This window comes from Heteronotia binoei, chromosome 9 (genome assembly GCF_032191835.1).
Source record: "Heteronotia binoei isolate CCM8104 ecotype False Entrance Well chromosome 9, APGP_CSIRO_Hbin_v1, whole genome shotgun sequence".
NCBI classification, from domain to species: domain Eukaryota; kingdom Metazoa; phylum Chordata; class Lepidosauria; order Squamata; family Gekkonidae; genus Heteronotia; species Heteronotia binoei.
In genome coordinates this window covers 121,383,452-121,410,268 of record NC_083231.1, presented here as the reverse complement: position 1 = coordinate 121,410,268, position 26,817 = coordinate 121,383,452, and the positions used below count along the sequence as shown (strand labels likewise).

The following is a 26,817-nucleotide window of genomic DNA, read 5'->3' as shown; positions in this document are numbered from 1 at the left end:
GTGGCCATTTTGTGGTTGGCTCCACCCCCCGCGGTGGCCATTTTGTGGTTGGCGCCGCCTCCCACGGTGGCCATTTTGTGGTTGGCTCCACCCCCCACGGTGGCCATTTTGTGGTTGGCGCCGCCTCCCACGGTGGCCATTTTGTGGTTGCGTCCACCATCTTGCGTCAGAATTCCAAAGGTACGCAGTGGCTCAAACAAAATCGGAGACTCCTGAGGTGGCTATGAGAGTCCAGAACTCCCGCCAGAAAAGCGGTAGAAACCGTTTATGTCGATGATAAAATATTTCCTCCCAATCCGCTTTCGAGATTAACCTTTGATTTCCACCCCCCCAGGGGGCTTGTTATCTGAAAAAGGAGTGACTCAGGTTTGCCCTGAAGCTCCATCCGTGACTCTTGAACAGCGACTCACTTCGTTGCCAGCTTTGGGTTGGGAAATTCCTAGAGATTCGGAAATGGAGCCTGAAGAGGGTGGAGCCTGGGGAGGGAAGTCCGCAGAATATAACACCACAAAGTCCACTCTTCAAAGCAGCCGTTTTCTCCAGAGGAACTGATCTCTGTTGTCCGGAGACGAGTTGTAATGCCAGGAGATCTCCAGGCACCACCTGGAGGTTGGAAACCCTAGATCCACAAAGCAGGCACTACTATTAGATGACTGCGGGATGGACTCGAGCCGCCCCAACAGTGGCCGGTTGTTTGCAAGCCCCCTCTTTAGGTCTTCCGACTGATGAAGCGCCTCAAATTCCAAGCTGGACCAGAGAATCAGGTAATGAAAATGTACCTTTTCTTCCTGACACCGTGCTGGGTACTCGGACCTGGCTGGTTTCTTGTTCCTGATAAAAATGTGACGCCAAAATGGCTCCAGAGTGTGGGAATTGATGCCAGCTGATGGGGAGGGATTTGCCCAGACGGCACGTGTGGAAATGTAAATCCTCGGAGAAGAATGACCCGTCGGATTTCCCTTCCCTGCAGGCCTGGTAGACAGGAAGAGCTGAGGAAGGATGCTTCAATGCAGAGCCAAAATGCCTCCTGGGTATTCCCCAAGTCCACGCCAGTGCTGAGAAACATTGGGTGGAACATCCATTCCGAAAAAAAGGGGCTCTTCTCTGTGCTCCGGGGAAGGGTAACAACTGATTAAGAACTGTCCTACACCACAAACACTGGATTGCTGGCAAAATGTTTCATTTCCAGGGAGGCAAAAAGGATGGTGGCTTCCTTCTGGATCCAGGTGCAAAATCAGCCACACCCTTATCTTTGGAGATGGGACCCTACGAGCTCTTTTGGTTGTCTCCGAAGTGGTGAGAAGAGACAGTTCCACAGTCTGGGGTTCTTAACCTTGCTCTACGATGGCATCGGGGTCAAGAGGGAATTGCTCTAATTCTGTTTTGCCTGGTCTTCAAAATAATAATAATCATCATCAGAAAGTGAAAGAAGCAGGAATGCCGGAGTTCTGCTATCGCCCTGCCAGAATTCGACTGTTAAAACACCCAAGAGAAAAGTCAGTCGGAAAAGAGATGCGACCGAGACTGCAAGAAAGAGTTCGGGAGGGCTGAATACCTCTTGTAAAAGGAAAGAGCCATCAATCATTTTAATGAATAAGAGAGGAGAAGCCGAAGGGAGTAGAGTCTAGGTTATTTATCGTCCTTGGATGATAAAGTTATTGAACTTCCCCGCTTCTGGAGAAAAACAGAATTCTGATGAAAAGCTGGCTTTGCCGCCAGAGATCCGGCCGCCCCGAGCACACGGGTTCGAGTTCTGCTGTTGCCTCCATAAGAAGAGATAGGCAGAGGGAGAAAGGGAGAGGGCAACTGGTGCCCTCTCTGGCAGTCTTAAGAAATACTGCATGTTGTCGCAATAGCACCATTGTCTCTCTCTACCGTAGGTCCTGCCCTCCTGTATGGAAAAGGAGAGTGTTGCTTCTGGACTCAAAGGCCCACTCCAAAATTTGTGCGCTTTCCTGGCTGGGTTCTGAGACGCTGGTCCAGAACAGAGGTTTGCAGGAAGCTGGTGTTAGCTCCAGAATGTCTTTAGCAACAGACCAACAAAAGAGGTAAGTCGATGTCCCACTTCTTTGTTGTTCTCTTATAAGTGTTAACAACCTGCTTCCACCTTAATGTGTAGGATCTTTGAAAAGCCGGGCCTCTTCTTCAGGGCCTGAAAGAGAGCAAAGGAAAAGAAAGGAGTCAATGAAAGAGCATCTGAGAACATCAGAAGAGCCCTGCTGGATCAGACCAGGGAGAGTCCATCTAGTCCAGCATCCTGACAGTGGCCAGACAGTTCCTCTGGAGGGACAACAACAGGGCATAGAGGCCGAGGCCTTCCCCTGAGAAGAACATCAGAAGAGCCCTGCTGGGTCAGACCAGTGAGAGTCCATCTAGTCCAGCCTCCTGTCTCACACAGTGGCCAGCTAGTTCCTCTGGAGGGCCAACAACAGAGCAGAGAGGCTGAAGCCTTCCCCTGAGAAGAACGTCAGAAAAGCCCTGCTGGATCAGATCAGTGAGATCAGTGAGGGTCCATCTAGTCCAGCCTCCTGTCTCACGCAGAGGAACTGGTTGGCCAACAACAGGGCACAGAGGCCAAGGCCTTCAAAAGAACATCAGAAGAACCCTGCTGGCTCAGACCAGTGAGGGTCCATCTAGTGCAGCCTCCTGTCTCAAGCAGCAGCCAACCAGTTCCTCTGTGGGGCCAACAACAAGGCAGAGAGGCCTTCTCCTGAGATTGCATCTTGGATTCAAAAGCTGACTGCCTCTGAATGTGGAAGTTCTTCTCAGCCACCATGGCTGGTAGCCACTGATAGACCTATCCTCCATGAATCTATCTAATCCCCTTTCGGAGCTGTTTCTTCCCGCGGCCAACTCTACGTTCTCTGGCAGTGAATCCCACATCATCACTCTCTGTGTAAAGCAGTATTTCCTTTTGTCCGTCCTGAACCTATTGCCCATCAGTTTTGCTGAATGCATTTGCATAGAATCAGAGTTGGAAAGGACCTCCAGGCTCATCTAGTCCATTTTGAGAGAGGGAGAAAAAGTTCTCTCGTTTCACTTGGTTTGGTTTTTTGTACTTCCCCATCAGGAGGTTGGCAACTCTAAAAAGCTAGAGCCGTGGCACTCCCTTCCCCAAGCATTTCCTTGTACCCCCACTGGAGGCTCTTAAAAACACCTATTTGTTCCAGGAAGCCTTGGAGTACAGTTCTATTCTACCCCCCTCCCCCCATGTCTGTAATGCATTTCTATTTTGGGAGCTGTCAATCAGTGTTTCTACATAATATTGCATTTCACATGTTTTTAATTTTGAAGTCACCTTGAGCATGTCATGTACGCTGAAAAGCAATAAATAAATATGTGATGAACTGGAGGGAGGGAGGGGAAGCAGATATGAGGGAGGGACGGTGGCTCAGTGGTAGAGCATCTGCTTGGGAAGCAGAAGGTCCCAGGTTCAATCCCCGGCATCTCCAACTAAAAAGGGTCCAGGCAAATAGGTGTGAAAAACCTCAGCTGGAGACCCTGGAGAGCTGCTGCCAGTCTGAGTAGATAATACTGACTTTGATGGACCGAGGGTCTGATTCAGTAGAAGGCAGCTTCATATGTTCATATATGTTCATGTGTCTAAGGGGAGGGATGGTGGCTCAGTGGTAGAGCATCTGCTTGGCAAGCAGAAGGTCCCAGGTTCAATCCTCAGCATCTCCAACTAAAAAGAGTCCAGGCAAGGAGGCGGGAAAAACCTCAGCTTGAGACCCTGGGGAGCCACTGCCAGTCTGTGTAGACAATACTGACTTTGATGGACCCAGGGTCTGATTCAGCATAAGGCAGCTTCATATGTTCATATGTCTAAGGGGAGGGACAGTGGCTCAGTGGTAGAGCATCTGCTTGGTAAGCAGAAGGTCCCAGGTTCAATCCCTGGCATTTCCAAAAAAGGGTCCAGGCAAATAGGTGTGAAGAACCTCAGCTTGAGACCCTGGAGAGCCGCTGCCAGTTTGAGAAGACAATACTGACTTTGATGGACCGAGGGTCTGATTCAGTATAAGGCAGCTTCATATGTTCATATGAGGGTCTTTTTGCAGGGTTCAAAATGACACCACCTCCTTCCCCCAGCGCAAAACTGCTGGCGGCCAGCATGTCTTTCTCCCATTCCTTGCCCCTCCCCCAAAGATGAATGACTTTGTGGCCAGAGTCGGCCCGCCCACTAGGCAAACTAGGTATTTGCCTAGGGCGCTGAGAGGGCGGGGGCGCTGAATTCTGCCCTCGCCCCCTTGGCAAATCCCTATTTGCCTCCCCCTCCCTCCCTTCCTCACAATTTTAATGCCCTGGAACAGGCGGTGAAGCGTTGCGCTCCCCGGGCCCTATAAAGGCCGCCCCTCCTGCTGATCAGCTGATCGGCGGGTAAAACCATATTAGAGGCTCCTATGCCAGCCCTCAGGTGCGCTCGCAATCAGCGTGGTGGCAGCAGCAGGGGGAAGGATAAGCGAGCTGCTGCCTCCTCCCCACTTTCTTCCTGGATCACGTGGGAAGGAGGCAGCGGCTCGCTCGTCCTTCCCGCTGTTGCTGCCCCCGTGCTGATCGCGGGTATGCCTGAGGGCTGGCATAGGAGCCACCGGCCTCTGGCATGGTTTTATCCGCCAATCAGCTGATTGGCGGGGGGGGGTAGCCTTTAAAGGCATTACAGGCTGTGGCTGAGTGGCTCAGACTGAGTGGACTGACACTGAATCCTGCGAAGACAGAGATTCTTTGTTTGGGCCGTCGGGGGCCAGGGGGGGGAAATCCCCCTGCCAGCTTTTGGCGGTGTTCCGCTGAGGCCGGCGGACAGGGTCAAGAGCTTGGGGGTGCTACTGGAGCCGTCCCTAAATATGGAGGCTCAGATAGCGACCACTGCCAAGTCCGCGTTTTTTCATCTTAGACGGGCAAGGCAGTTGGCCCCCTTCCTGGACCCCGACGACCTAGCAACAGTGATCCTGCTACAGTCACCTCGAGGTTGGATTACTGCAATGCCCTCTACATGGGGCTGCCCCTGTGCCGGACCCGGAAATTGCAGCTGGTGCAGAATGCCGTGGCCTGGCTGTTATTGGGCCTCCCAAGATGGGGGCACATCCGGCCGGGTCTTCGGGCGCTGCACTGGCTTCCAATAATATACCGAGTCTGGTACAAGGTGCTGGTCATTACCTTTAAAGCCCTATATGGTCTGGGACCTGCCTACCTGAGGGACCGTCTCTCCCCACACGCTCCCCAGAGAGTACTGAGGTCTGGGACTCAAAATCTTCTCACCATCCCCGGGCCCAAGGAAGTGCGTCTCAAAACAACTAGAGACAGGGCCTTTTCCACAATGGCCCCTATGTGGTGGAACCAGCTACCGGAAGAGGTGAGGGCCCTGCGGGATCTTACTCAGTTCCGCAGGGCCTGTAAGACGACCCTCTTCCGGTTAGCCTACGCCTGACTGGACAAATGTAGCTCTCTAGATTTTTGTGATTATACTGTATAGCTTCAATGTAAAAATTTTAAGGTTTTTAGGTTTTTAAATGCTTGATTTTAAATGTAATAACTTTGTTCCGATTTTATTGTTTTATTGTTTCTTGTAAGCCGCCCTGAGCCACTTGTGGGAAGGGCAGGATATAAGTTACGGAATGAATGAATGAATGAATGAATGAATGAATGAATGAATAAATAAATAAATAAATAAATAAATAAATAAATAAATAAATAAATAAAGAGCCTGGGAACGCAGTGCTTCACCACCCGTTCCTGGGCATTACAATTGTGAGGAAGAGAGGGAGGAGGCGGAGGTGCTGTGGAGGGATGGGGTGGGGGGCGGCGGGCACTGAGGCTGCCTGGGGCACCATGCGCCCTAGGGCCAGCCCTGTTTGTGACCACATAGAACTCTTCAAAAAAACCTGGAAAGGAATGAATTACATTGTCATTTGTAAGGAGAAAGGAGGAGGGAATTGTAGCATCACAGAAAAGCTACCTTATGAAGTCAGAGCAAGGTACAACCTAACGCGGCAGTCTGTTTCCAAGAGAGGACAGTTACAAGCCTCCCAGCAATTGCAAGCAGAAGGGGGTCCTTGCCTCTGGCAGGAAGAGCTCCTAGTCTCTCCCATTCACCCACTTACTTCTCTACGGGCCTCAGAAGTTCCAGGTCCTCAGAGAGTCAGCTGGGTTTGTAGTAACCTCATCTACCTATGTAACTTATAAGTAAATTCAGCCAATGTACCTGTAGAATAGTCAGCAGTAAACAGGGGATCCAGAGGAGAACCAGGAAATTATAGACCGGTTAACCTGAAGTCTCTCCCAGGCAATTAGTGCCAACGGCTGTCATCAAAGATAGAGTTACAAAGCACAGGAAGGGACAAGCCTGCTGAGGGAAAATAAGCATGGCTTCTACAAAGGGAAGTCTTGCCTCACCAATGTTTTGGGAGTTCTTTGTGAAACTGAACAAATGTAGATCACAGTGACCCAGTCGACGTTATATACTGGGACTTTCAAAAGGCTTTTGGCAAGCTACCTCACCAAAGATTCCTGAGTAAGCTGCGTAACCATGGGATAAGAAGACGGGTCCCTCCCTTGTTTCTCTCTTACAGGTTCCCTTTAGTTTTTTTTACAGAACATCTACCAAATCCCTAACCACTGGCGCAGGCAGTCTTATCCTGTCCTTCCAAGGATATTCTGCCCTTGGCTTCCTCTGCACCCTGTAAACCGGGGGTGTCAACCATGCGGCCCAAGGGCCGAATCAGGTCCTCGGAGGGCTCCTATCAGGCCCCTGAGCTGTCATCTGCTTCCTTCTCCCTCTCTCTCTTGCTTCCTTCTGCATAACGGCTTGCTTTGCAAGGCTTGCTCAATCGCACAGGAGCTACAGAGCAAAGTCTGTTTTCTCCATTGGCTGAGGCTCCTCCCTTGGGGAAGAAGAGGGGGAGGCAGAGCTTGCTTTGCTAGGCTTTCTCAATTGAAGAGCAGAGCTACTGAGCCAAGTCTCCCTTCCTTCTATTGGTTGAGGCTCCTCCCCTCCTGGTCCCCTGGGAAAGGAAGGAAAGAGCCAGAGCTTCCTTTGCCCAGTTCCCTGTGTCCCATGGGAGAGATACAAAGAAAGCACCTTTCAGACAAATGAGTGCTAATATTTTAAGCATATTTTATTTTAAGTTTTAAAAAAATCATTGTGTTTGTCTGTGTCTTTTATAAAGTCTGTGGGCGTTTTCGCACAGGGCTTACCCCGGAGCGACGTCCCTCTTCACCGCGCAGCGTCTGCTCAGATTTCGCACCAACTGCTCCGCAGAACCAGGAAGAGCCGCGAAGTGCTGCGGTGTTTGCGTCGCAAATATAAACCGCCAAAACCCAGTTTACATTTGCGACGCAAAAGCCGCGGCTCTTCGCGGCTCTGCGGAGCAGTTGGTGCGAAATCCGCGCAGACGCTGCGCGGCGAAGAGGGACGTCGCTCCGGGGTAAGCCCTGTGCGAAAACGCCCTGTGTCTTTTATAAAGTTTATATCTCTGCTACCTAATCTTAAATAGGTACACACACGGCCCGGCCCGACATGGCTCAGCCCGACAAGGACTCATTTATGTCAGATTCAGCCCTCATAACAAATGAGTTTGGCACTCCGGTAAACACGCTGATTGTAAGGGACGCGGGGTTTTCTGCAGGTATACAGCCAAAACACAAACAGGATAGCGGGATAGGTATTGTAGCAATGTTTGCATTCCAAAGGCACCGCAATGCTTTTACCTGGAGTTTGTTAACCATTTCCTCAAACATCTTTCTGGCTTCAGAACTGTTTGGCTCCTTAAAGTAATCGGCAATCCCGACTTGCACCACGATAGACTTCAGGTTCCGGCAAACACCTTTAGGGACAGAGGAACACTTTTGGTTTGAAGCCCAGAGAGAGAACCCCATCCAACCCCCGCAAACATGGAAGGTTGCCAGCTGACCAGAATAAAACTCATCTGGACTGTTCTTGAGTTAATTAACAAAGACACGAGACCCAGATATTTTTTGGGGGGTGATCTCCGTGCTGCGAAAAGCTTACAGCTATCTATTTCTATCAAGCCACAGTGGAAGATACAGCTATAGAAGACAGGCAAGAAATGGGCGTTCGTTACAGGAAGTGGAGCTGGCCAGAATAACTGGCTTTGGAAACTTGTAGGGATAGGATTACATGCGGAACAAACTAAACCAATGCATGCATTGTTGTGACGCATTAATGTCCTTGCCCCACTATTGGTCCTCTCTAATGGCCCCTGGGGTTTTTTTTTGGCCACTATGACATGTATGTATATATTTCTAGTTCCAGAGATAAATAAGCCTCCAAACTAAAGAAAGATGGATGAAACGTCTTGATATCTAGAACAGACGTCTTTGGAAGGGCTTCCGTTAGTTCCATGAACTAAATACTGGACTGTTGTCACTCCTTTGTGATTGGAAAGACTGCTTTTGACTGTCTTCTGTTTATGTCTTTTTGCTACATGCTCTTGTTTATTTGAAGTTCTATGCGCAAGCTTGGTCAGAACACCACAGACCTCTACATTACACTGCCTTGTTTAAAATTTATGGTGTCTCTGAGCGGTTTTTTTTAAATTTACACAGTGGAAAATACAGCTATAGAAGACAGGAAAGAAATGGGCAAGTTAGTTACAGGAAGTGAAGCTGGCCAGAATAACTGGCTTTTTATTTTTTTAAAAAACAACAGATACGGGCTCTGGAAACTTGTAGGGATGTGATTACACCTTGCAGAACAAAATAAAATGATACATGCATTATTGTAATGCATTATTGTAATGCATTAGTGTCCTGGCCCCACTGGTGGACCTCCTGATGGCCCCTGGTTTTTTTGGCCACTGTGTGACACAGAGTGTTGGACTGGATGGGCCACTGGCCTGATTCAACATGGCTTCTCTTATGTTCTTCTGTGACACAGAGTGTTGGACTGGATGGGCCATTGGCCTGATCCAACATGGCTTCTCTTATGTTCTCATGTCTGGGGCAGTGATGCTCTGTATTCTTGATGCTTGGGGAAGCACAGTGGGAGGGCTTCTAGTATCCTGGCCCCACTGGTGGACCTCCTGATGGCACCTGGGTTTTTTGGCCACTGTGTGACACAGAGTGTTGGACTGGATGGGCCATTGGCCTGATCCAGCATGGCTTCTCTTATGGTCTTATGTCTGGGGCAGTGATGCTCTGTATTCTTGGTGCTTGGGGAAGCACAGTGGGAGGGCTTCTAGTATCCTGGCCCCACTGGTGGACCTCCTGATGGCCCCTGGTTTTTTTGGCCACTGTGTGACACAGAGTGTTGGACTGGATGGGCCATTGGCCTGATCCAACATGGCTTCTCTTATGGTCTTATGTCTGGGGCAGTGATGCTCTGTATTCTTGGTGCTTGGGGAAGCACAGTGGGAGGGCTTCTGGTATCCTGGCCCCACTGGTGGACCTCCTGATGGCACCTGTTTTTTTTGGCCACTGTGTGACACAGAGTGTTGGACTGGATGGGCCATTGGCCTGATCCAACAGGGCTTCTCTTATGTTCTCATGTCTGGGGCAGGGGTGCTCTGTATACTTGGTGCTTGGGGGGGGGGCAAGAGTGGGAGGGCTTCTGGTGTCCTGGCCCCACTGGTGGACCTCCTGATGGCACCTGGGTTTTTTGGCCACTGTGTGACACAGAGTGTTGGACGGGATGGGCCATTGGCCTGATCCAATAGAGCTTCTGTTACGTTCATGCTGTTGCTGTATTTGTGATTTTAAAACAGCATTTCTTTTATAGTCTTATAATTGTAGGGGGGGAACCTACTACCCAACTAGTGATTCACCAACTTTATATCCACTCCCTTCCTCTTCCAAAACTGGAGAATAAGTCTTCTCTGTAAATCCATTTAGGAGGTCGGTCTGTGAATTTGACACAATTTTGCTAAATGGAATACTGATCGTTATCTGGGAGATGAACCGGTAATCTCTATTTTGCAATTGGCTCAGGGAAAGATTGCTGTCTTCTGCAGTTGGGTGAGATGAAGTTTGCACAAACGGTTTCATCGCGAAAGAGGCTTCCTGTCCTTTTCTATTTAAATAACAGGGCCGCAAACTTTAATTAGCAGATCAACAGAGGAGATCAATTAATAGATTAATGCATTAAAGCTTAGTTATTCATCTGCCAGGGCCAATTTTAATCTGCGGGGTGCGAGATAAAGGGCACGTTTGTTTAATTTTGGCTCCGGAGAATTACTAAAATAGAGAGTGAACAAAACCTGAAACCACAAACTTCCCTTTTAATTATGATTGTAAGTTCTTACGCTTCCTTCATTGTATAACGGTAAAGCGAGGCACACCAGGATAACATAATCCTAACTGAATAGTTGCTCATGGGGTTTGAACGGGCAGGGACAAACCAAGAATGAGATCTCGGAGTTAAGGTGGACAGCGGGCCAGTGTGGAGGGGAGGTATCTGTGAATTTCCTGCACTGTGCAGGGGGTTGGACTAGATGACTCTGGAGGTCCCTTCGGACTCCATGATTCTAATTCAGAATGCAGAAACAAAGATAAATTCTGTGCTAGGAATTACTTGGAAAGGATTAGAAGGCAAAAGGCTAGGATTGCAATGCCTTTGTCTAGAACTACGGAGGGACCACATCTGAAAACTGTCCACCATTTTGGATGCAATGAAGGGAAGGGTGATGGTTCACAGATACAATATCATATATAAACATACATGAAACTATTGTTGGAACTCTCTGTCTGGGGCAGTGATGCTCTGTATTCTGGGTGCTTGGGGGGCAACAGAGGAAGGGCTTCTAGTGTCCTGGCCCCACTGGTGGACCTCCGGATGGCACTTGGGTTTTTTTGGCCCCTGTGTGACACAGAGCGTTGGGCTGGATGGGCCATTGGCCTGATCCAACATGGCTTCTCTTATGTTCTTATGTGACACAGAGTGTTGGACTGGATGGGCCACTGGCCTGATCCAACATGGCTTCTCTTATGTTCTTATGTGACACAGACTGTTGGACTGCATGGGCCACTGGCCTGATCCAACATGGCTTCTCTTATGTTCTTATGTGACACAGAGTGTTGGACTGGATGGGCCATTGGCCTGATCTAACATGGCTTCTCTTATGTGACACAGAGTGTTGGACTGGATGGGCCATTGGCCTGATCTAACAGGGCTTCTCTTATGTTCTTATGTGACACAGAGTGTTGGACTGGATGGGCCATTGGCCTGATCTAACATGGCTTCTCTTATGTGACACAGAGTGTTGGACTGGAGGGGCCATTGGCCTGATCTAACAGGGCTTCTCTTATGTTCTTATGTTAGATGACCCTGGAAGTCCCTTCCAACTGTATGATTCCTACTGTAGGCGTCAGCCTTTTTCTTTGGTGTTCCAGCTTTCCAAGGAGCATTGCCTGGGCTTTGTGCCAGTCACTCTCTCCGTCTTGTTCTTATGTCTGGAGCAGTGGTGCTCTGTCTTCTTGGTGCTTGGATGGGCAGCAGTGGGAGAGCTTCTAGTGTCCTGGCCCCACTGGTGGACCTCCTGATGGCACCTGGGATTTTTGGCCACTGTGTGACACAGAGTGTTGGACTGGATGGGCCATTGGCCTGATCCAACAGGGCTTCTCTTATGTTCTTATGTGACACAGAGTGTTGGACTGGATGGGCCATTGGCCTGATCCAGCATGGCTTCTCTTATGTTCTTATCTCACCCTGAATCAGAACCTCAGTCCATCAGGGTCAGTATTCTCTACTCAGACTGGCAGCAGCTCTCCAGGTTCTAAATTCAAGGACTTTTGCATCACTGGCTGCCTGGTCTTTTTAATTGGAAATGCCGGGGATTGAACCTGGGACCTTCTGAATACGAAGCCGAAGCTCTTCCCCTGAGCCATGGCCTTTCCCCATCTTCTGGGCACGTCGAAGACCTCAAGTTCTGTCACTGTCACCTCCAATTCAAAGGTGATACGGATGGGCCTCTGCCAGTCAGAGTAGGGAATGCCAACCACGCCATCCAAAATTTTTCCTGTGGGCCCCCCCATCTGGAATTTTCTGGCTATGGGCCTGATGTGCTTGCATACGAAAGCTGACATCAATTAAAAGAGGGGTGTCAAACATGGAGCCCAAGGGCTGAATCAGGCCCCCAGAGGGCTACTATCAGGCACACAAGCAATTCTATCATTTGCTTCCTCCTCCCTCTCTCTTGCTTCCTTCTGCATCTCAACTTGCTTTGCAAAGCTCGCTCGGTTGCACTGGAGCTACAGAGCAAAACCTCAACTTTCTCCATTGGCTGAGGCTCCTCCCCCTCCTGGTTCCCTGGGGGAAGGAAGGAAAGAGCCAGAGCTTCCTTTGCCCAGTTGCCTGGATCCCATGGGAGAGATACCAAGAAAGCATGTTTGAGAGCAACAAGTGCTAATGTTTTAAGCATGTTTTATTTTAAGGGTTTTTATAAATAAATCTTTAGTCATGTTTGTCTGTGTCCTTTAAAAGATTATATCTCTGCTACTTAATCTTAAATAGGCATGCATAGGGCCCAGCCCAACAGGTCTCGCCCTCATAACAAATGAATTTGACAACCCTGAGTTAAAACTTTGTGGGTCTTGAAGGCGTCCCTGGGCTCAAATGTTGCTCATCTGTTCAAGTTAATTCACAGATGAATTCAAAAGCCCTTTCAGCTGAGTCACTTAAAAGACAGGTGAATCCACTCAAGATTCATTGGTCAGTGGAGAGCCCCCTCTCCCCCCCCCCCCATTCAGATGTGCCGATTCCATTAAGACCAGCTCTCTTTGCTAAGGTTTGCAATGCAAAACGACAAACTACTGGAGCGTGAAGCTGACCTGGGCTATTTCTAGCAGTGGACGCCTCTATAAATACCCTACTTGGACCTAAGTGCTTAGCAGCAGAGAAGACTCCACCCAAACACTTCTTTTAATAGAGGAAAAAAACCCAGTCGTTTCTGGGATTCGCTGCAATTTAGGATGGATTCCAACATCCTGGGAGTCTTTGCAACATGACTGGATCCAGAATTGGCCCTGTACGGCCACACATGGAATACTGTGTGGCCACCACATCTCAAAAAAAGATATTATAGCATTGGAGAAAGTGCAGAAAAGGGCAGCTAGAATGATTAAAGAGGTGGAACACTTTCCCTATGAAGAAAGGTTAAAGCTCTTGGGGATCTTTAGCGTGAAGAAACGTCGACTGCGGGGTGACAGGATAGAGGTTTACAAGATTATGCAGGGAATGCAGAAAGTAGAGAAAGAAGTACTTTTCTCCCTTTCTCACGATACGAGATCTCATGAGCACTCAATGCAATTGCTGAGCAGTCAGGTTAGAATGGACAAAAGGAAGTCCTTCTTCACCCAAAGGGTGATTAACATATGGAATTCACTGCCACAGGAGGTGGTGACAGCTACAAACATAGATGGCTTCAAGCGGGGATTGGATAAACATCTGGAGCAGAGGTCCATCAGTGGCTATTAGCCACAGCATATTGTTGGAACTCTCTGGAGCAGTGATGCTCTGTCTTCTTGGTGCTGGGGGGGGGGCACAGTGAAAGGGCTTCTGGTATCCTGGCCCCCCTGGTGGACCTCCTGATGGCAACTGGGTTTTTTGGCCACTGTGTGACACAGAGTGCTGGACTGGATGGGCCACTGGCCTGATCCAACAGGGCTTCTCTTATGTTCTTATGTGACACAGAGTGCTGGACTGGATGGGCCACTGGCCTGATCCAACAGGGCTTCTCTTATGTTCTTATGTGACACAGAGTGCTGGACTGGATGGGCCACTGGCCTGATCCAAACATGGCTTCTCTTATGTTCTCATGGCTCAGGAATTGACCTGGTATGGTTCAGAAAGGCACTCTTTATTTGAGAATGGGATTGTGTATAAGATGTACTGCCTGTTTGCATTATTGTGCTCTCACTGAATTGTTTTCTACTGAAGTTGTACAATTTTCAGCATTGAGGTGGATATCCATGTTGGTCTGAAGCAACAGAACAAAATCTAAGTCCGGTGACATCTCTAAGACCAACGAAGTTTAATTCTGGGTATAAGCTTTGTTAGTCTTAAAGGTGCCGCTGGAATCCGATTTTGTTCTATTTGCTGCATTACGTAACATATCGTGTCTAAGTCTACCAATGTCTAATTAGGGATATCTTTGCCCTCAGGCGCCAGTGGGAGGAAATGGGGGAGCAGAATTTGGAGCGCGCATCATTGCGTTTACATAACTTCTGGTCTGAGGTGGAATTCTAGCAGGAGCTCCTTTGCATATTAGGCCACACATCCCTGATGTAGCCAATCCTCCAAGAGCTTACAAAAAAGAGCCTTGTAAGCTCTTGGAGGATTGGCTACATCAGGGGTGTGTGGCCTAATATGCAAAGGAGCTCCTGCTAGAATTCCACCCCTGCTTCTGGTAAAAACCAGAAACACAAATACCTTACCAGAACAAACTGGGGAGAAAAGATGGTAAGATCCAGCCACCCCACTGGAGGCAGTGGAACTCAAACACACCCACTGGCAGCTATCTGGAACATTTCTGTCCTGACCTTCTTTAGCTCAGGTTTGCGGAAGCCACTCTTTCCCATTTTTAACATTACAACAACCTTGTGAGGTAGGCAAAGCTGAGTGGGTATGATTGTCCCCAAGTCATGCAGGGAGCTCTGGGGTAGTACAGGGATTTGAACACAGCTCTCCCCAGACCCCAGTTTGCCACTCTTACTGTTCTCTATCATTACCTTTTCCCCGTGGCAGGAATGTGCCTTCTTTGCACAGAAAGGGACTAAAATGTGGAATTTGCTGCCAGATGAGGTAGCGATGGCCACAGGAATAAATAGCTTTAAGGGGATTAGATGGAGGAGAAGTTTTATCAATGGCTACTAGCCATGGTGACTGAAGAAAACTTCCATGTCCAGAGGCAGTCAACCTCTGGATTCCAGAGCCAAGAGGCAACATCAGGGGAAGGCCTCGGCCTCTATCCCCTCTTCTTGGCTGGTCAGAGAAACTGGTTGACGACTGCAGGGACTAGGTAGACCCTCATTGGTTGGATCCAGCAAGGCCCTTCTGATGTTCTTCTCAGGGGAAGGCCTTGGCCTCTCTGCCCTGTTGTTGTCCCTACAGAGGAACTGGTTGGCCCCTGTGTGAGAAGGGATGCTGGACTAGGTGGACCCTCACTGGTCTGATCCAGCAGCGCTCTTCTGAGGTTCTTCTCAGGGGAAGGCCTCAGCCTCTCTGCCCTATTGTTGGCCCTCCAGAGGAACTGGTGGCCCCTGTGTGAGAAGGGATGCTGGACTAGATGGACCCTCACAGGTCTGATCCAGCAGGGTTCTTCTGAGGTTCTTCTCAGAGGAAGGTCTCAGCCTCTCTACCCTGTTGTTGTCCCTCCAGAGGAATTGGTTGGCCCCTGTGTGAGAAAGGATGCTGGACTAGATGGACCCTCACTTGTCTGATCCAGCAGGGCTTTTCTGAGGTTCTTCTCAGGGGAAGGCCTCAGCCTCTCTGCCCTGTTGTTAGCCCTCCAGAGGAACTGGTTGGCCCCTGTGTGAGAAGGGATGCTGGACTAGATGGACGCTCACTGGTCTGATCCAGCAGGGCTCTTCTGAGGTTCTTCTCAGAGGAAGACCTCAGCCTCTCTGCCCTGTTGTTGGCCCTCCAGAGGAACTGGTTGGCCCCTGTGTGAGAAGGGATGCTGGACTAGATGGACGCTCACTGGTCTGATCCAGCAGGGCTCTTCTGAGGTTCTTCTCAGAGGAAGACCTCAGCCTCTCTGCCCTGTTGTTGGCCCTCCAGAGGAACTGGTTGGCCCCTGCGTGACACAGGATGCTGGACTAGGTGGGCCTTCACTGGTCTGATCCAGCAGGGCTCTTCTGATGTTCTTCTCAGGGCCTCTCTGCCCTTTGGTTAGCCCTCCAGAGGAACTTACTGTCCACTGTATAAGACAGGATGCTGGACTGGATAGACCTCTGGACTGATCCAGCAGGGTTCTTCTGATATTCTGTTCCCTATGTTTATCTCTGGCAGAAAAAGTTGGACTGTGTAAACTGAAAGGATATCTAAGAGACGTTCACCAGGTTGGATCTCTGGCCAGGCCATCCCATTTTCTCATCCTCAAGCAACCTGACAAATCCCGGCTCCCTCTGTTCTCTCCTCCTGCTTCTCCTCCTCTCAGTCCTTGGGCCTCGCCCAGCCCAGAAAGTTCCCTTGCTGTTTGTCCTTCTAAACCTCTGACCGCTCTCCAGTTTCCACTCAACTCACTGTTGAAATGCAGCAAGGCTTTGGGGGTGACCGGGGTGGACGTCAAGACCAGCATCTCCAGCCCTTTCAAACCTTCCCGGCAGACCTCGGCAGCCACCTCTTGGTTCACCTCCGCCACATGGTCCAGCTCCAGCACCTGGAGCCGCATGCAGTTTCGGGCTGGGGAGAAAGAAGAAGACCGTAGATTTATACCCCCCCCCCCCTTCTCTCTGAATCAGAGACTCAGAGCGGCTTACAATATCATATATCTTCCTCCTCTACAACAGACATCCTGTGAGGTGGGTGGGGCTGAGAGAGCTCTGACAGAAGCTGCCCTTTCAAGGACAACTTCTGCGAGAGCTACAGCTGACCCAAGGTCATTCCAGCAGGTGAAAGTGGAGGAGTGGGGAATCAAACCCGGTTCTCCCAGATAAGAGTCTGCACACTTCACCACTATGGCTGACCCAAGGCCATTCCAGCAGGTGCAAGTGGAGGAGTGGGGAATCAAACCCGGTTCTCCCAGATAAGAGTCTGCACACTTCACCACTATGGCTGACCCAAGGCCATTCCAGCAGCTGCAAGTGGAGGAGTGGGGAATCAAACCCACTTCTCCCAGTTAAGAGTCCGCACACTTAACCACTACACCAAACTGGCTTTCTTACAATCACCTTCCCCCCCTCCCCACAACAGACACCCTGTGAGGTGGGTGGGGCTGATAGAGCTCTGCCAGAAGCTGCCCTGTCAAGGACAGCTCTGCCAGAGCTGCTAACCCAAGGCCATTCCAGCAGCTGCAAGTGGAGGAGTGGGGAATCAAACCCAGTTGTCCCGGATAAGAGTCTGCACTCTTAACCGCTACACCAAACTGGCTCTCGATATAGCATTTTAATACATTGCTTGAGGTTGAATTGGGGACCCAACCCCAATTCAGTAAGTCTCTTGACATGCATCACCAACGAAGATTCACCCCCACTGGCTTTGTCCACAGGGTGACATCTCTTCCCATTCCCATCACGCAGGGCTCCGCACAGCAGAACATCTCCGCTTTCGCTCCGTAGAAACCGATTTCGGGGACAGGGGGCTGAACCGGACTTACCCAAGGAAGCCAACCCCTGCACGCCACAGCCCGCGCCGCCGACACCCAGAGCCCTCAAATGCGGCCAACACCGTCCGATCATCTGTAGGCAGCGGTTGCTAAATCGCGTTGGTTGCTGGCTAGAAAAGATTATCCTTTTAAGTATAGAAAAAGCTGATCCATGCTTCCCAATTTGCATATCATTAGCTGAGGCAAATTAGGAAGGGAACGGTGTCGTCTCCTTTGGCTTACGGGAGCTCTGCGCAGCTCCATTAGGATCAGGGAAACAGATGCAATTGAACCGCTGTTATGTTTTCCGTGTAACTAACGGCAGCAAAAGGGCTTTTTCCAGTGGATTTGTTTCTTTGCACCTTATCAGGTGATAGGGAACAATAGAATCGTATTCTTCGAAATGCATTTGGCTATTTCCGTTCCGTCTATTTCTCCCTTGAAATTTGCCTCCTTGTAACTGACTTCTTTTCCTTTGCTCTAATGGATCACAACTCTAACCCCACAGACGTCTTCACAGCAGACATCCCAAGGATGTTCAGGCCCAAACTGTACATTACAGAGAGCTCCATTGTCTTTTTCTTTTTCTCTGTTTAAAATTAGCCTGGTTGGGCAGCAACTGAGGGGTCCAGATAGGGTTGCCAGGTCCAATTCAAGAAATATCTGGGGACTTTGGGGGGTGGAGTCAGGAAACTTTGGGGGTGGAGCCAGGAGACATTGGGGGTGGAGCCAGGAGCAGGGCTGTGACAAGCATCATTGAACTCCAAAGGAAGTTCTGGCCATCACATTTGAAGGGACCGCACGCCTTTTAAAGGCCTTCTCTCCATTGGAAATAATGAAGAATAGGGGCACCTACTTTGGGGGCTCATAGAATTGGACCCCCCGGTCCAATCTTTTTGAAACTTAGAAGGTCTCTTGAGGAGAGATATCGGATGCTATGCTGAAAATTTGCTGCCTCTGCCTCAAAAAACAGCCCCCACCCAGAGCCCCAGATACCCAAGGATCAATTCTCCATTATACCCTATGGCAGGGGTGGCCAACGGTGGCTCTCTAGATTTTTTTTTGCCTACAACTCCCATCAGCCCCAGCCAGCATGGCCAATGGCTGGGGCTGGTGGGAGTTGTAGGCAAAAAAACATCCGGAGAGCTACCGCTGGCCACCCGTGCCCTATGGGAATCAGCCTCCATAGGGAATAATGGAGTGCCCAGCAGACATTCCCCCCCCCCGCTTTCTAATGACGTGAAGTGGGGGGGAGGGCCTCCAAACTGGGGGATCCCCTGGCCCCAATTGGGGATTGGCAATCCTAGCTCCAGAACGACCTGAAATGTAACCTGCAAGCCATGAAGTCTCGCTTGGCCTTGGAGCCATGCGGGAAGAGAGAGCAAGGTTAACCCTTCAGCCTGTCAGCATTTTTGGTCATCAAAACCGGCTCTTCTGCTGGCGGTCTAAAGGGAACAGAAGCATTTTAAACCCTGCCCCCCTCCACCGTTCATAGCAAAGCCGGAAGAACGGGTTTGATCGGCAAAACCAAGAGAAGTCCGAAGGGTTAAACACCATCTCCTTTCCCTGTATGGGCTCGAGGAAAATCTCACAGTGTGAATGCAGCGGAGCTAAAGTTGCCAAGTCCAATTTAAGAAATAGCTGGGGACTTTGGGGGTGGAGCCAGGAGACATTAGGGGTGGAGCCAAGATCAAGGCTGTGACAAGCATAATTGACCTCCAAAGGGAGTTTTGGCCATCACATTTAAAGGGACGGCACACCTTTTCAATTCCTTCCTTCCATAGGAAATAATGAAGGATAGGGGCACCTTCTTTTGGGGCTCATAGAATTGGACCCCCTGGTCCAATCTTTTTGAAACTTGGGAGGTATTTTGGGGAGAGGCACTAGATGCTATACTGAAAATTTGGTGCCTCTACCTCAAAAAACAGCCCCCCCCCCCAGAGCCCGAGATACCTGCAGATCAATTCTCCATGATTTTCTATGGGAATAAATCTCCATAGGGAATAATAGAGTTCCCAGCAGACATTTCCCTCCCCTCCCCACCGCTTTCTGACGACCCTGAAGCGGGGGGAGGGCCTCCAAACCAGGGGATCCCCTGCCCCCACCTGGGGATTGGCAACCCTAAGCGGAGCGAGTCTTACCAAGGGTGAAGTGGGGCCACCTGTAAGGAGATGATGTCCCGGCAGCCTGCCCCCAACGCCCAGATGACCTCGTGGCCCACGGGATCTGTAGAACTCCTGGAACGAGAAAGGAGAGATGTGGGGGAGACTGTGAATACTTGCCTGGTTTTGGGGGGGAGGGAAGGAGGAAAGGTCTTGTTTCCAGCAAGGGCAGAGCTGTTGCCACATCCCTCTCTCTTTCCACGCTGATTATTTTGTAGATAACAGGAAGATGGGTTTAGTAATACATATTTACATTTCTTCTAGGATCAGTCTTCTTCCTGCTTCTCTTTGGCATTTGTGTGTGTGTGCGCAAACACACCTGGAAGCCACAGTGACCTCTGATGACAGACCCCTACTGAAGGCCTGGAGGATATTCAGAAAGGTTGCAGAATAAAGCCTGCCCCCGCCTCCACCTCTGGTATTCCTTAGAGGTCTCCCATCCAAGTACTTATGGAACTCGCCGAGAGCCAGTTTGGTGTAGTGGTTAAGTGCATGGACTCTTATCTGGGAGAACCGGGTTTGATTCCCCACTCCTCCACTTGCACCTGCTGGAATGGCCTTGGGTCAGCCATAGCTCTGGCAGAGGTTGTCCTTGAAAGGGCAGCTGCTGTGAGAGCCCTCTCCAGCCCCACCCACCTCACAGGGTGTCTGTTGTGGGGCGAGAAGATATAGGAGTTTGTAAGCCGCTCAGAGTGTCTGATTCAGAGAGAAGGGCGGGGTATAAATCTGCAGTCTTCTCCTTTGATTCCCACTCTGCTACTTGAAGCTGCTGGAATGGCCTTGGGTTAGCCATAGCTCTCGCAGGAGTTGTCCTTGAAAGGGCAGCTGCTGGGAGAACCCTGTCCAGCCCCACCCACCTCACAGGGTGTCTGTTGTGGGGGGGGGGGGAAGGTAAAGGAGATTGTGAGGCGCTCTGAGACTCTATGAGTGTAGAGCCATCTAAACCAATACAAACCAGTGAGTTCCATAATAACTAGTATTACGTGAGTTCCATTGGTAACAAGTGTTACGTGCAGTTACGGAAGGCGCTTTTTTCCTGCCCTGAATTTCTAGTCATTTTTATTTCCTTCCTGACTTTTAGCGCTGTCATCCTGTACACAACGTTATAAATCTCTAAGTACCTTGACATTTAAAATATTCCTATTTTGCGCTTTCACGGAAAGGCCTTAAGTTAGCTCACAAATAGCAATTAAATCGACAAGCAATTTATCAGAAAAAGGAAGGCAGCTTATCAGGACGATAAATCCGGCTGGGGAGCAACACACAGTTAAAAATCAGCACCCCAACGGTAAACGCCAGGACCAAAAAATTAATAATAATCTAACCAGTAATTCGAGGCATTAAAAATATTTGTATTTAGATCAAGGCGGGGAGCCGTGTTAGTCTGTCCGTGGCAGCAGAAAAGTGCAAGAGTCCTGAGGCACCTTCAAGAAGAACAAAATCTGTGGCAGGGAAGTAGGGTTGCCAATCCCCAGTTGGGGGCTGGAGGTCGTCTCGTTTGCAGGCTCCCCCCGCTTCAGGTTCATTAGAAAGTGGGGGGGGGGGAGGAAAAAACTTGCTCAACATAAGAGCTATATAGAATGTCAGATGTTTGAGAGCCGCAAGAGAGGAAGGAAGGAAGGAAGGAAGGAAGGAAGGAAGGAAGGAAGGAAGGAAGGAAGGAAGGAAGGAAGGAAGGAAGGAAGGAAGGAAGGAAGGAAAATGGAGGGAGGGAGGGAGGGAAGGAAGGAAGGAAAATGGAGGGAGGGAGGGAGGGAAGGAAGGAAGGAAGGAAGGAAGGAAGGAAGGAAGGAAGGAAGGAAGGAAGGAAGGAAGGAAAATGGAGGGAGGGGAAGGAAGGAAAATGGAGGGAGGGAGGGAAGGAAGGAGGGAAGGAAGGAAGGAAGGAAGGAAGGAAGGAAGGAAGGAAGGAAGGAAGGAAGGAAGGAAGGAAGGAAGGAAAGCAAATAGATGGGAAGAGGTAGGATGGAGGAGGTAGAAAGAAAGCAACTTTAAATGTATTCTCCAAGCTGCTGGCTGGTTTGGAGAAATGATTTAAACAGACAAATGCCTTCTCCAAGCTGGCCAATGGGGCAGTAGGGTCTGTGAGAGCCACACAATAGGTGTGAAAGAGCCGCAGTTTGGCCACCCCTGCCATAGGGTATAACAGAGAATCAATCCGTGGGTATCTGGGGCTCTGGGGAGGCTGTTTTTGGGGTCGAGGTACCAAATTTTCAGCATAGCATTCGGTGCTTCTCCTCAACCCCCCCCCCCAGTTTCAAAAGATTGGACCAGGGGTCCAATTCTATGAGCCCCCAAAGAAGGTGCCCCTATCCTGCATTATTTTCAAATGGAGGGCAGGCATTTAAAAGATGTGCGGTCCCTTCACATGTGATGGCCAGAACTCCCTTTGGAGTTCAGCTGTGCTTGTCACACCCTTGCTCCTAACCCCGCCCCCAGAGTCTCCTGTCTCCAGCCCCAAAGCCCCCAGAGGTTTCTTAAGTTTTTGTGAGTCACTGCTCACTTCTTCAGATACAGCGGGAATGTAAGTCCATCGGTCTTTATATCCAAGGGTGGAATTCTAGCAGGGGCTCCTTTGCGCATTAGGCCACAGCCCCCTGATGTAGCCAATCCTCCAAGAGCTGACAAGGCTCTTTTTTTTGTAAGCTCTTGGAGGATTGGCTACATCAGGGCTGTGTGGCCTAATATGCAAAGGAGCTCTTGCTGGAATTCCACCCCTGCTTATATCTATTACATCTCTGCATATCACACCTACTCCAATCATGCCCGCTATTGTCAAAAGTTGCCTGCTGGTATCATTTGGCATCTGAAACCACTCCGTTCTCCAGGATAGAAGGAAATTTTGTAAAGATTCTAATATCAGAACTGATATTGCTATGAAATCTGTATGAATGCCTGATTTGTTCATTTGTTGGTCTCATTGTATCATTTAAATTGGCCATTATATATAGTTTCCATATTTTACCAATGGTCCAAAGTTTGGACCTTTTTCTGGCTTTCCAAGTACTTTGTTGTTGTCGCTGTTCAGTCGCACAGTCGAGACCGACTCTTTGCGACCTCATGGACCAAGTCAGGCCAGGCCCTCCTGTCTTCCACCATCCTCCAAAGTCCGCTCAAATTCATGTTTGTTACATCAGTAACACTGTCCAGCCATCTCATCTTCTGCCGTCCCCTTCTTCTTTTGCCTTCTGTCTTTCCCAGCATCAGGGTCTTCTCCAGCGAGTGCTCCCTTCTCATTGGGTGGCCAAAGGATTTGAGCTTCAGCTTCAGCATCTGACCTTCCAGGGAACAGTCTGGGTTGATTTCCCTGTGGACTGACTGATTGGATCTTCTTGCAGTCCAAGGGACTCTCAAGAGTCTTCTCCAGCACCACAGCTCAAAAGTGTCTCTTCTTCTGCACTTGGCCTTCCTTATGGTCCAGCTCTCACAGCCATACATTACTACTGGGAATACCATCGCTTTGACTATACGGACTTTCGTTGCCAAGTACTAGCTATCGCTAGTCTAGCTGCAAATAAAAGTAATGATATTATATTCTGAGTTATTCTGTTAGTTTTGATTTTCCAATCTTAAATTTAAAAGTAATGATTCTGGTGTCAGATTAATTTTTAGTCAGTGGTATCTTGTAGGAGGGAAGGGATTTCAACGGGGTCTAATGCCACAAAGACCACCCTCCCAAGCAGCCATCTTCTCCAGGGAAACATTCTCTGTTTGGAGATCAGATCTAATTTTGGGAGATCTCCAGGCCCCACCTGCAGGTTGGCAACCCTAGATGGTAAGTGCATTTGTCTGGAGAAGGTAGGCTCAATATGGCCAAAGTGACAATGGAGGCTCTCTCAATCACACAGCAGAGCTACTGAGCCAAGCCTCTCTTCTTTCTATACATATGGAGCAGAGGTCCATGAGCAGCTATTAGGCACAGCATATTGACAGGGCCGGTGCGTGGGAATAGACTAAATAGGTGGCTGCCTTGGGCGCCACTTGGCCTAGGGGCACATGAGGTGCCCCTCTCCCCGCGCCTGCCGCCTTCCCGTGCCCGCCACCATCTGCCCACAGCCGCCGCCTCCCCACGCCCACCGCCACGCACCCATCTCCCTGTGCCCAAAGACACTCACCGCAGCCCTCCCCTGCTTCAAAGGGAGATGGCTGGCTCCCTTTGAAGCAGGGGAGGGCTGTGCGGAGCGCTGGCAGGGAATCTGTACAGCCCGATGATGTCACTTCCGGCTTTGCGTGTGTGGCAAGAGACTGGGGGGGGGGGGAGAATGGGCCTCGGCCTAGAGGCACCAGAACCCCTAGCTCCCTGCGTATTGATGGAACTGTCTGGGGCAGTGATGATCTGTATTTATGGTGCTTGTGGGGGAAACAGTGGGAGGGCTTCTGGTGTTCTGGCCCCACTGATGGACCTCCCGATGGCACTTGTGTTTTTTGGCCACTGTGCGACACAGAGTGTTGGACTGGATGGACCATTGGTTCGATCCAACATGGCTTCTCTTATATTCTTATGTCTGGGGCAGTGATGCTCTGTATTTGTGGTGCTTGTGGGGGCAACAGTGGGAGGGCTTCTGGTGTTCTGGCCCCACTGATGGACCTCCCGATGGCACTTGGGGTTTTTGGCCACTGTGCAACACAGAGTGTTGGACTGGATGGACCATTGGTTCGATCCAACATGGCTTCTCTTATATTCTTATGTCTGGGGCAGTGATGCTCTGTATTCTTGGGATTGGGGGCCACTGGTGGACCTCCTGATGGCACTTGGGTTTTTTGGCTGCTATGCAACACAGAGTGTTGGACTGGATGGGCATTGGCCTGATCCAACATGGCTTCTCTTATGTTCTTATGTGACTCAGAGTGTTGGACTGGATGGGCCACTGGCCTGATCCAACATGGCTTCTTTTATGTTCTTATGTGACACAGAGTGTTGGACTGGAGGGGCCACTGGCCTGATCCAACAGGGCTTCTCTTATGTTCTTATGTGACACAGAGTGTTGGACTGGATGGGCCATGGGCCTGATCCAACATGGCTTCTCTTATGTTCTTATGTGACACAGAGTGTTGGACTGGATGGGCCATTGGCCTGATCCAACAGGGCTTCTCTTATGTTCTTATGTGACACAGAGTGTTGGACTGGATGGGCCATTGGCCTGATCCAACAGGGCTTCTCTTATGTTCTTATGTGACACAGAGTGTTGGACTGGATGGGCCATTGGCCTGATCCAACATGGCTTCTCTTATGTTCTTATGTGACACAGAGTGTTGGACTGGATGGGCCATTGGCCTGATCCAACATGGCTTCTCTTATGTGACACAGAGTGTTGGACTGGATGGGCCATTGGCCTGATCCAACATGGCTTCTCTTATGTTCTTATGTGACACAGAGTGTTGGACTGGATGGGCCATTGGCCTGATCCAACATGGCTTCTCTTATGTTCTTATGTGACACAGAGTGTTGGACTGGATGGGCCACTGGCCTGATCCAACATGGCTTCTCTTATGTTCTTCTGTGACACAGAGTGTTGGGACTGGATGGGCCACTGGCCTGATCCAACAGGGCTTCTCTTATGTTCTTATGTGACACAGAGTGTTGGACTGGATGGGCCATTGGCCTGATCCAACATGGCTTCTCTTATGTTCTTATGTTCTTCTACAATCATTCAGAGGCTCTGAAGCAAACTCCTGCTTCCCTCCTTCCCAATTTGGAATGACCCAATTCGGCGCTTCAGAGGATCCTAAAATAAGCCAGAATCGTATTATCTGGAACGCTCATTCATCTCGGAGAAAGCCGCCTGCCAAGACTCCCCCGACCGGTTCGGTTCAGCCTTAATTAAAGCGCATGAGTCACAGTGACAGGTGAGGGAGCTGCGAAAGCACTCAGGTGGAGCCGAATACTCCACATGGATGGAGAGACAGGTGAAGCCAGCTGACGCTGACTCAGCTGGTTGGCTCCACAGACTGAAGCCGCTCTCTCCAGGGCCTCCAGTAGAGGTTTTCCTCAGCCTGGCATTGACTGGAAGTGAGCCCTCCTTCCCAGAAAGCTACCTGTTCGGCCACCTGACCTCTTAAGGTTGCCAGTTCCAGGATGTGGGGAAATGCCTGGAAACCTTGGGGTGGAGTCTAGGAAGGGCAGGGTGTAATGCCATAGAGCCCAACCTCCACAGAAGCCATTTCTGAAGGGGAACTGAGCTCTAGACCTTCCAGCACTTTAGGCAAGGCTAACGTCTTGCGCACCCCACCCCCGGCATCGATAACATCACCACGTCACGGGGGGGCACCCTATTTGGCGCACCAGAAGGCCAGCACCCTAGGCAGTCACCTAGTTTGCCTAGTGGCAAACCCGGCCCTGTTTGGCAGTGATTCTGGAGGTCCCCAGGAAGGAAGGAAAGAAGGAGGGAGGGAGGGAGGGAGCAGGAAGGAAGGGAGGGAGGAAGGAAGGGAGGAGGGAGCGAGGAGGGAGGGAGGAAGGAAGGAGAAAGGGAGGAGGGAGAGAGGGAGGGAGAGGGGAAGAAGGAAGGGAGGAGGGAGGAAGGTAGGAAGGAAGGAAGGAGGGAGGGAAGGAAGGAGGAAGGGAGGGAGGAGGAAGGGAGGGAAGGAGGAAGGTAAGGACGGAGAGGGAGGGAGGAAGGAAGGCAGAGGGAGGGAGGGAGAGAGGAGGGACGGAGGAAGGAAGAAAGGAAGGGAGGGAGGGAGGGAGGGAGGAAGGGAGGGAGGGAGGGAGGAAGGGGGAGGGAGGAAGGAAGGAAGGAAGGAGGGAGGGAGGAGGGAGGGAGGGAGAAGAGAGGAAGGATGAAGGCAGGGGGAGGAGGGAGGGAGGAGGGACGGAGGAAGGAAGGAAGGGAGGGAGGGAGGGAGGGTGGAGGGAGGAAAGAAGGAAGGAAGGAGGGAGGGAGGGAGGAGGGAGGGAGGAGGAAGGAAGGAAGGGAAGGAGGAAGGAAGGAAGGAGGGAGGGAGGGAGGAAGGAAGGAGGGAGGGAGGGAGGAGGGAGGGAGGGAGGAAGAGAGGAAGCAAGGAAGGCAGGGGGAGGAGGGAGGGAGGAAGGAAGGGAGGAGGGAGGGCGGGAGGAAGGAAGGAAGCTTTAAATGCATTCTCCAATGTAATTGTTGGCTTGGAGAAGTGATTTATAGAGAGAAATGCCTTCTCCAAGCCAGCTGACAGGGCAGTGAGGACTTCAAGAGCTACACATTATGTATGAAAGAGCCACAGGTGGCTCCTGAGCCACAGTTTCGCCACCCCTGGTATAAGGCATATTCATGTTACCTTGCTTGGGGTGGCCACCTATCCCTTGGGGGCCTTGGTTAGCAGTTCTCTTGAGCTACCATACTAGGCGCTCACAAAGGGAGCTGGATCCATTGATGATTCTCCAGGCTAAGAAGGAATAAAAGGGTTTCAGATGCCAACACAATAAC

The 26,817-nt window shown here is 50.3% G+C and overlaps 1 protein-coding gene across 1 annotated transcript in view; it reads right to left on the bottom strand.

Moving 5' to 3' along the window:
- Positions 1-1,562: 1,562 nt before the first annotated feature.
- FBXO41 (F-box protein 41) overlaps positions 1,563-26,817 on the bottom strand; it is a 74,506-nt gene continuing 49,251 nt past the window's right edge. Inside the window, exons 8-12 of the mRNA XM_060247201.1 lie at positions 19,397-19,492; positions 17,268-17,386; positions 16,196-16,354; positions 7,705-7,820; positions 1,563-2,152 (exon numbers count right to left, since the gene is read on the bottom strand). Of these exons, the coding sequence (XP_060103184.1) occupies positions 2,090-2,152; positions 7,705-7,820; positions 16,196-16,354; positions 17,268-17,386; positions 19,397-19,492 (553 nt within the window). The 3' untranslated portion in view covers positions 1,563-2,089. The remainder of the gene's footprint in view (positions 2,153-7,704; positions 7,821-16,195; positions 16,355-17,267; positions 17,387-19,396; positions 19,493-26,817) is intronic.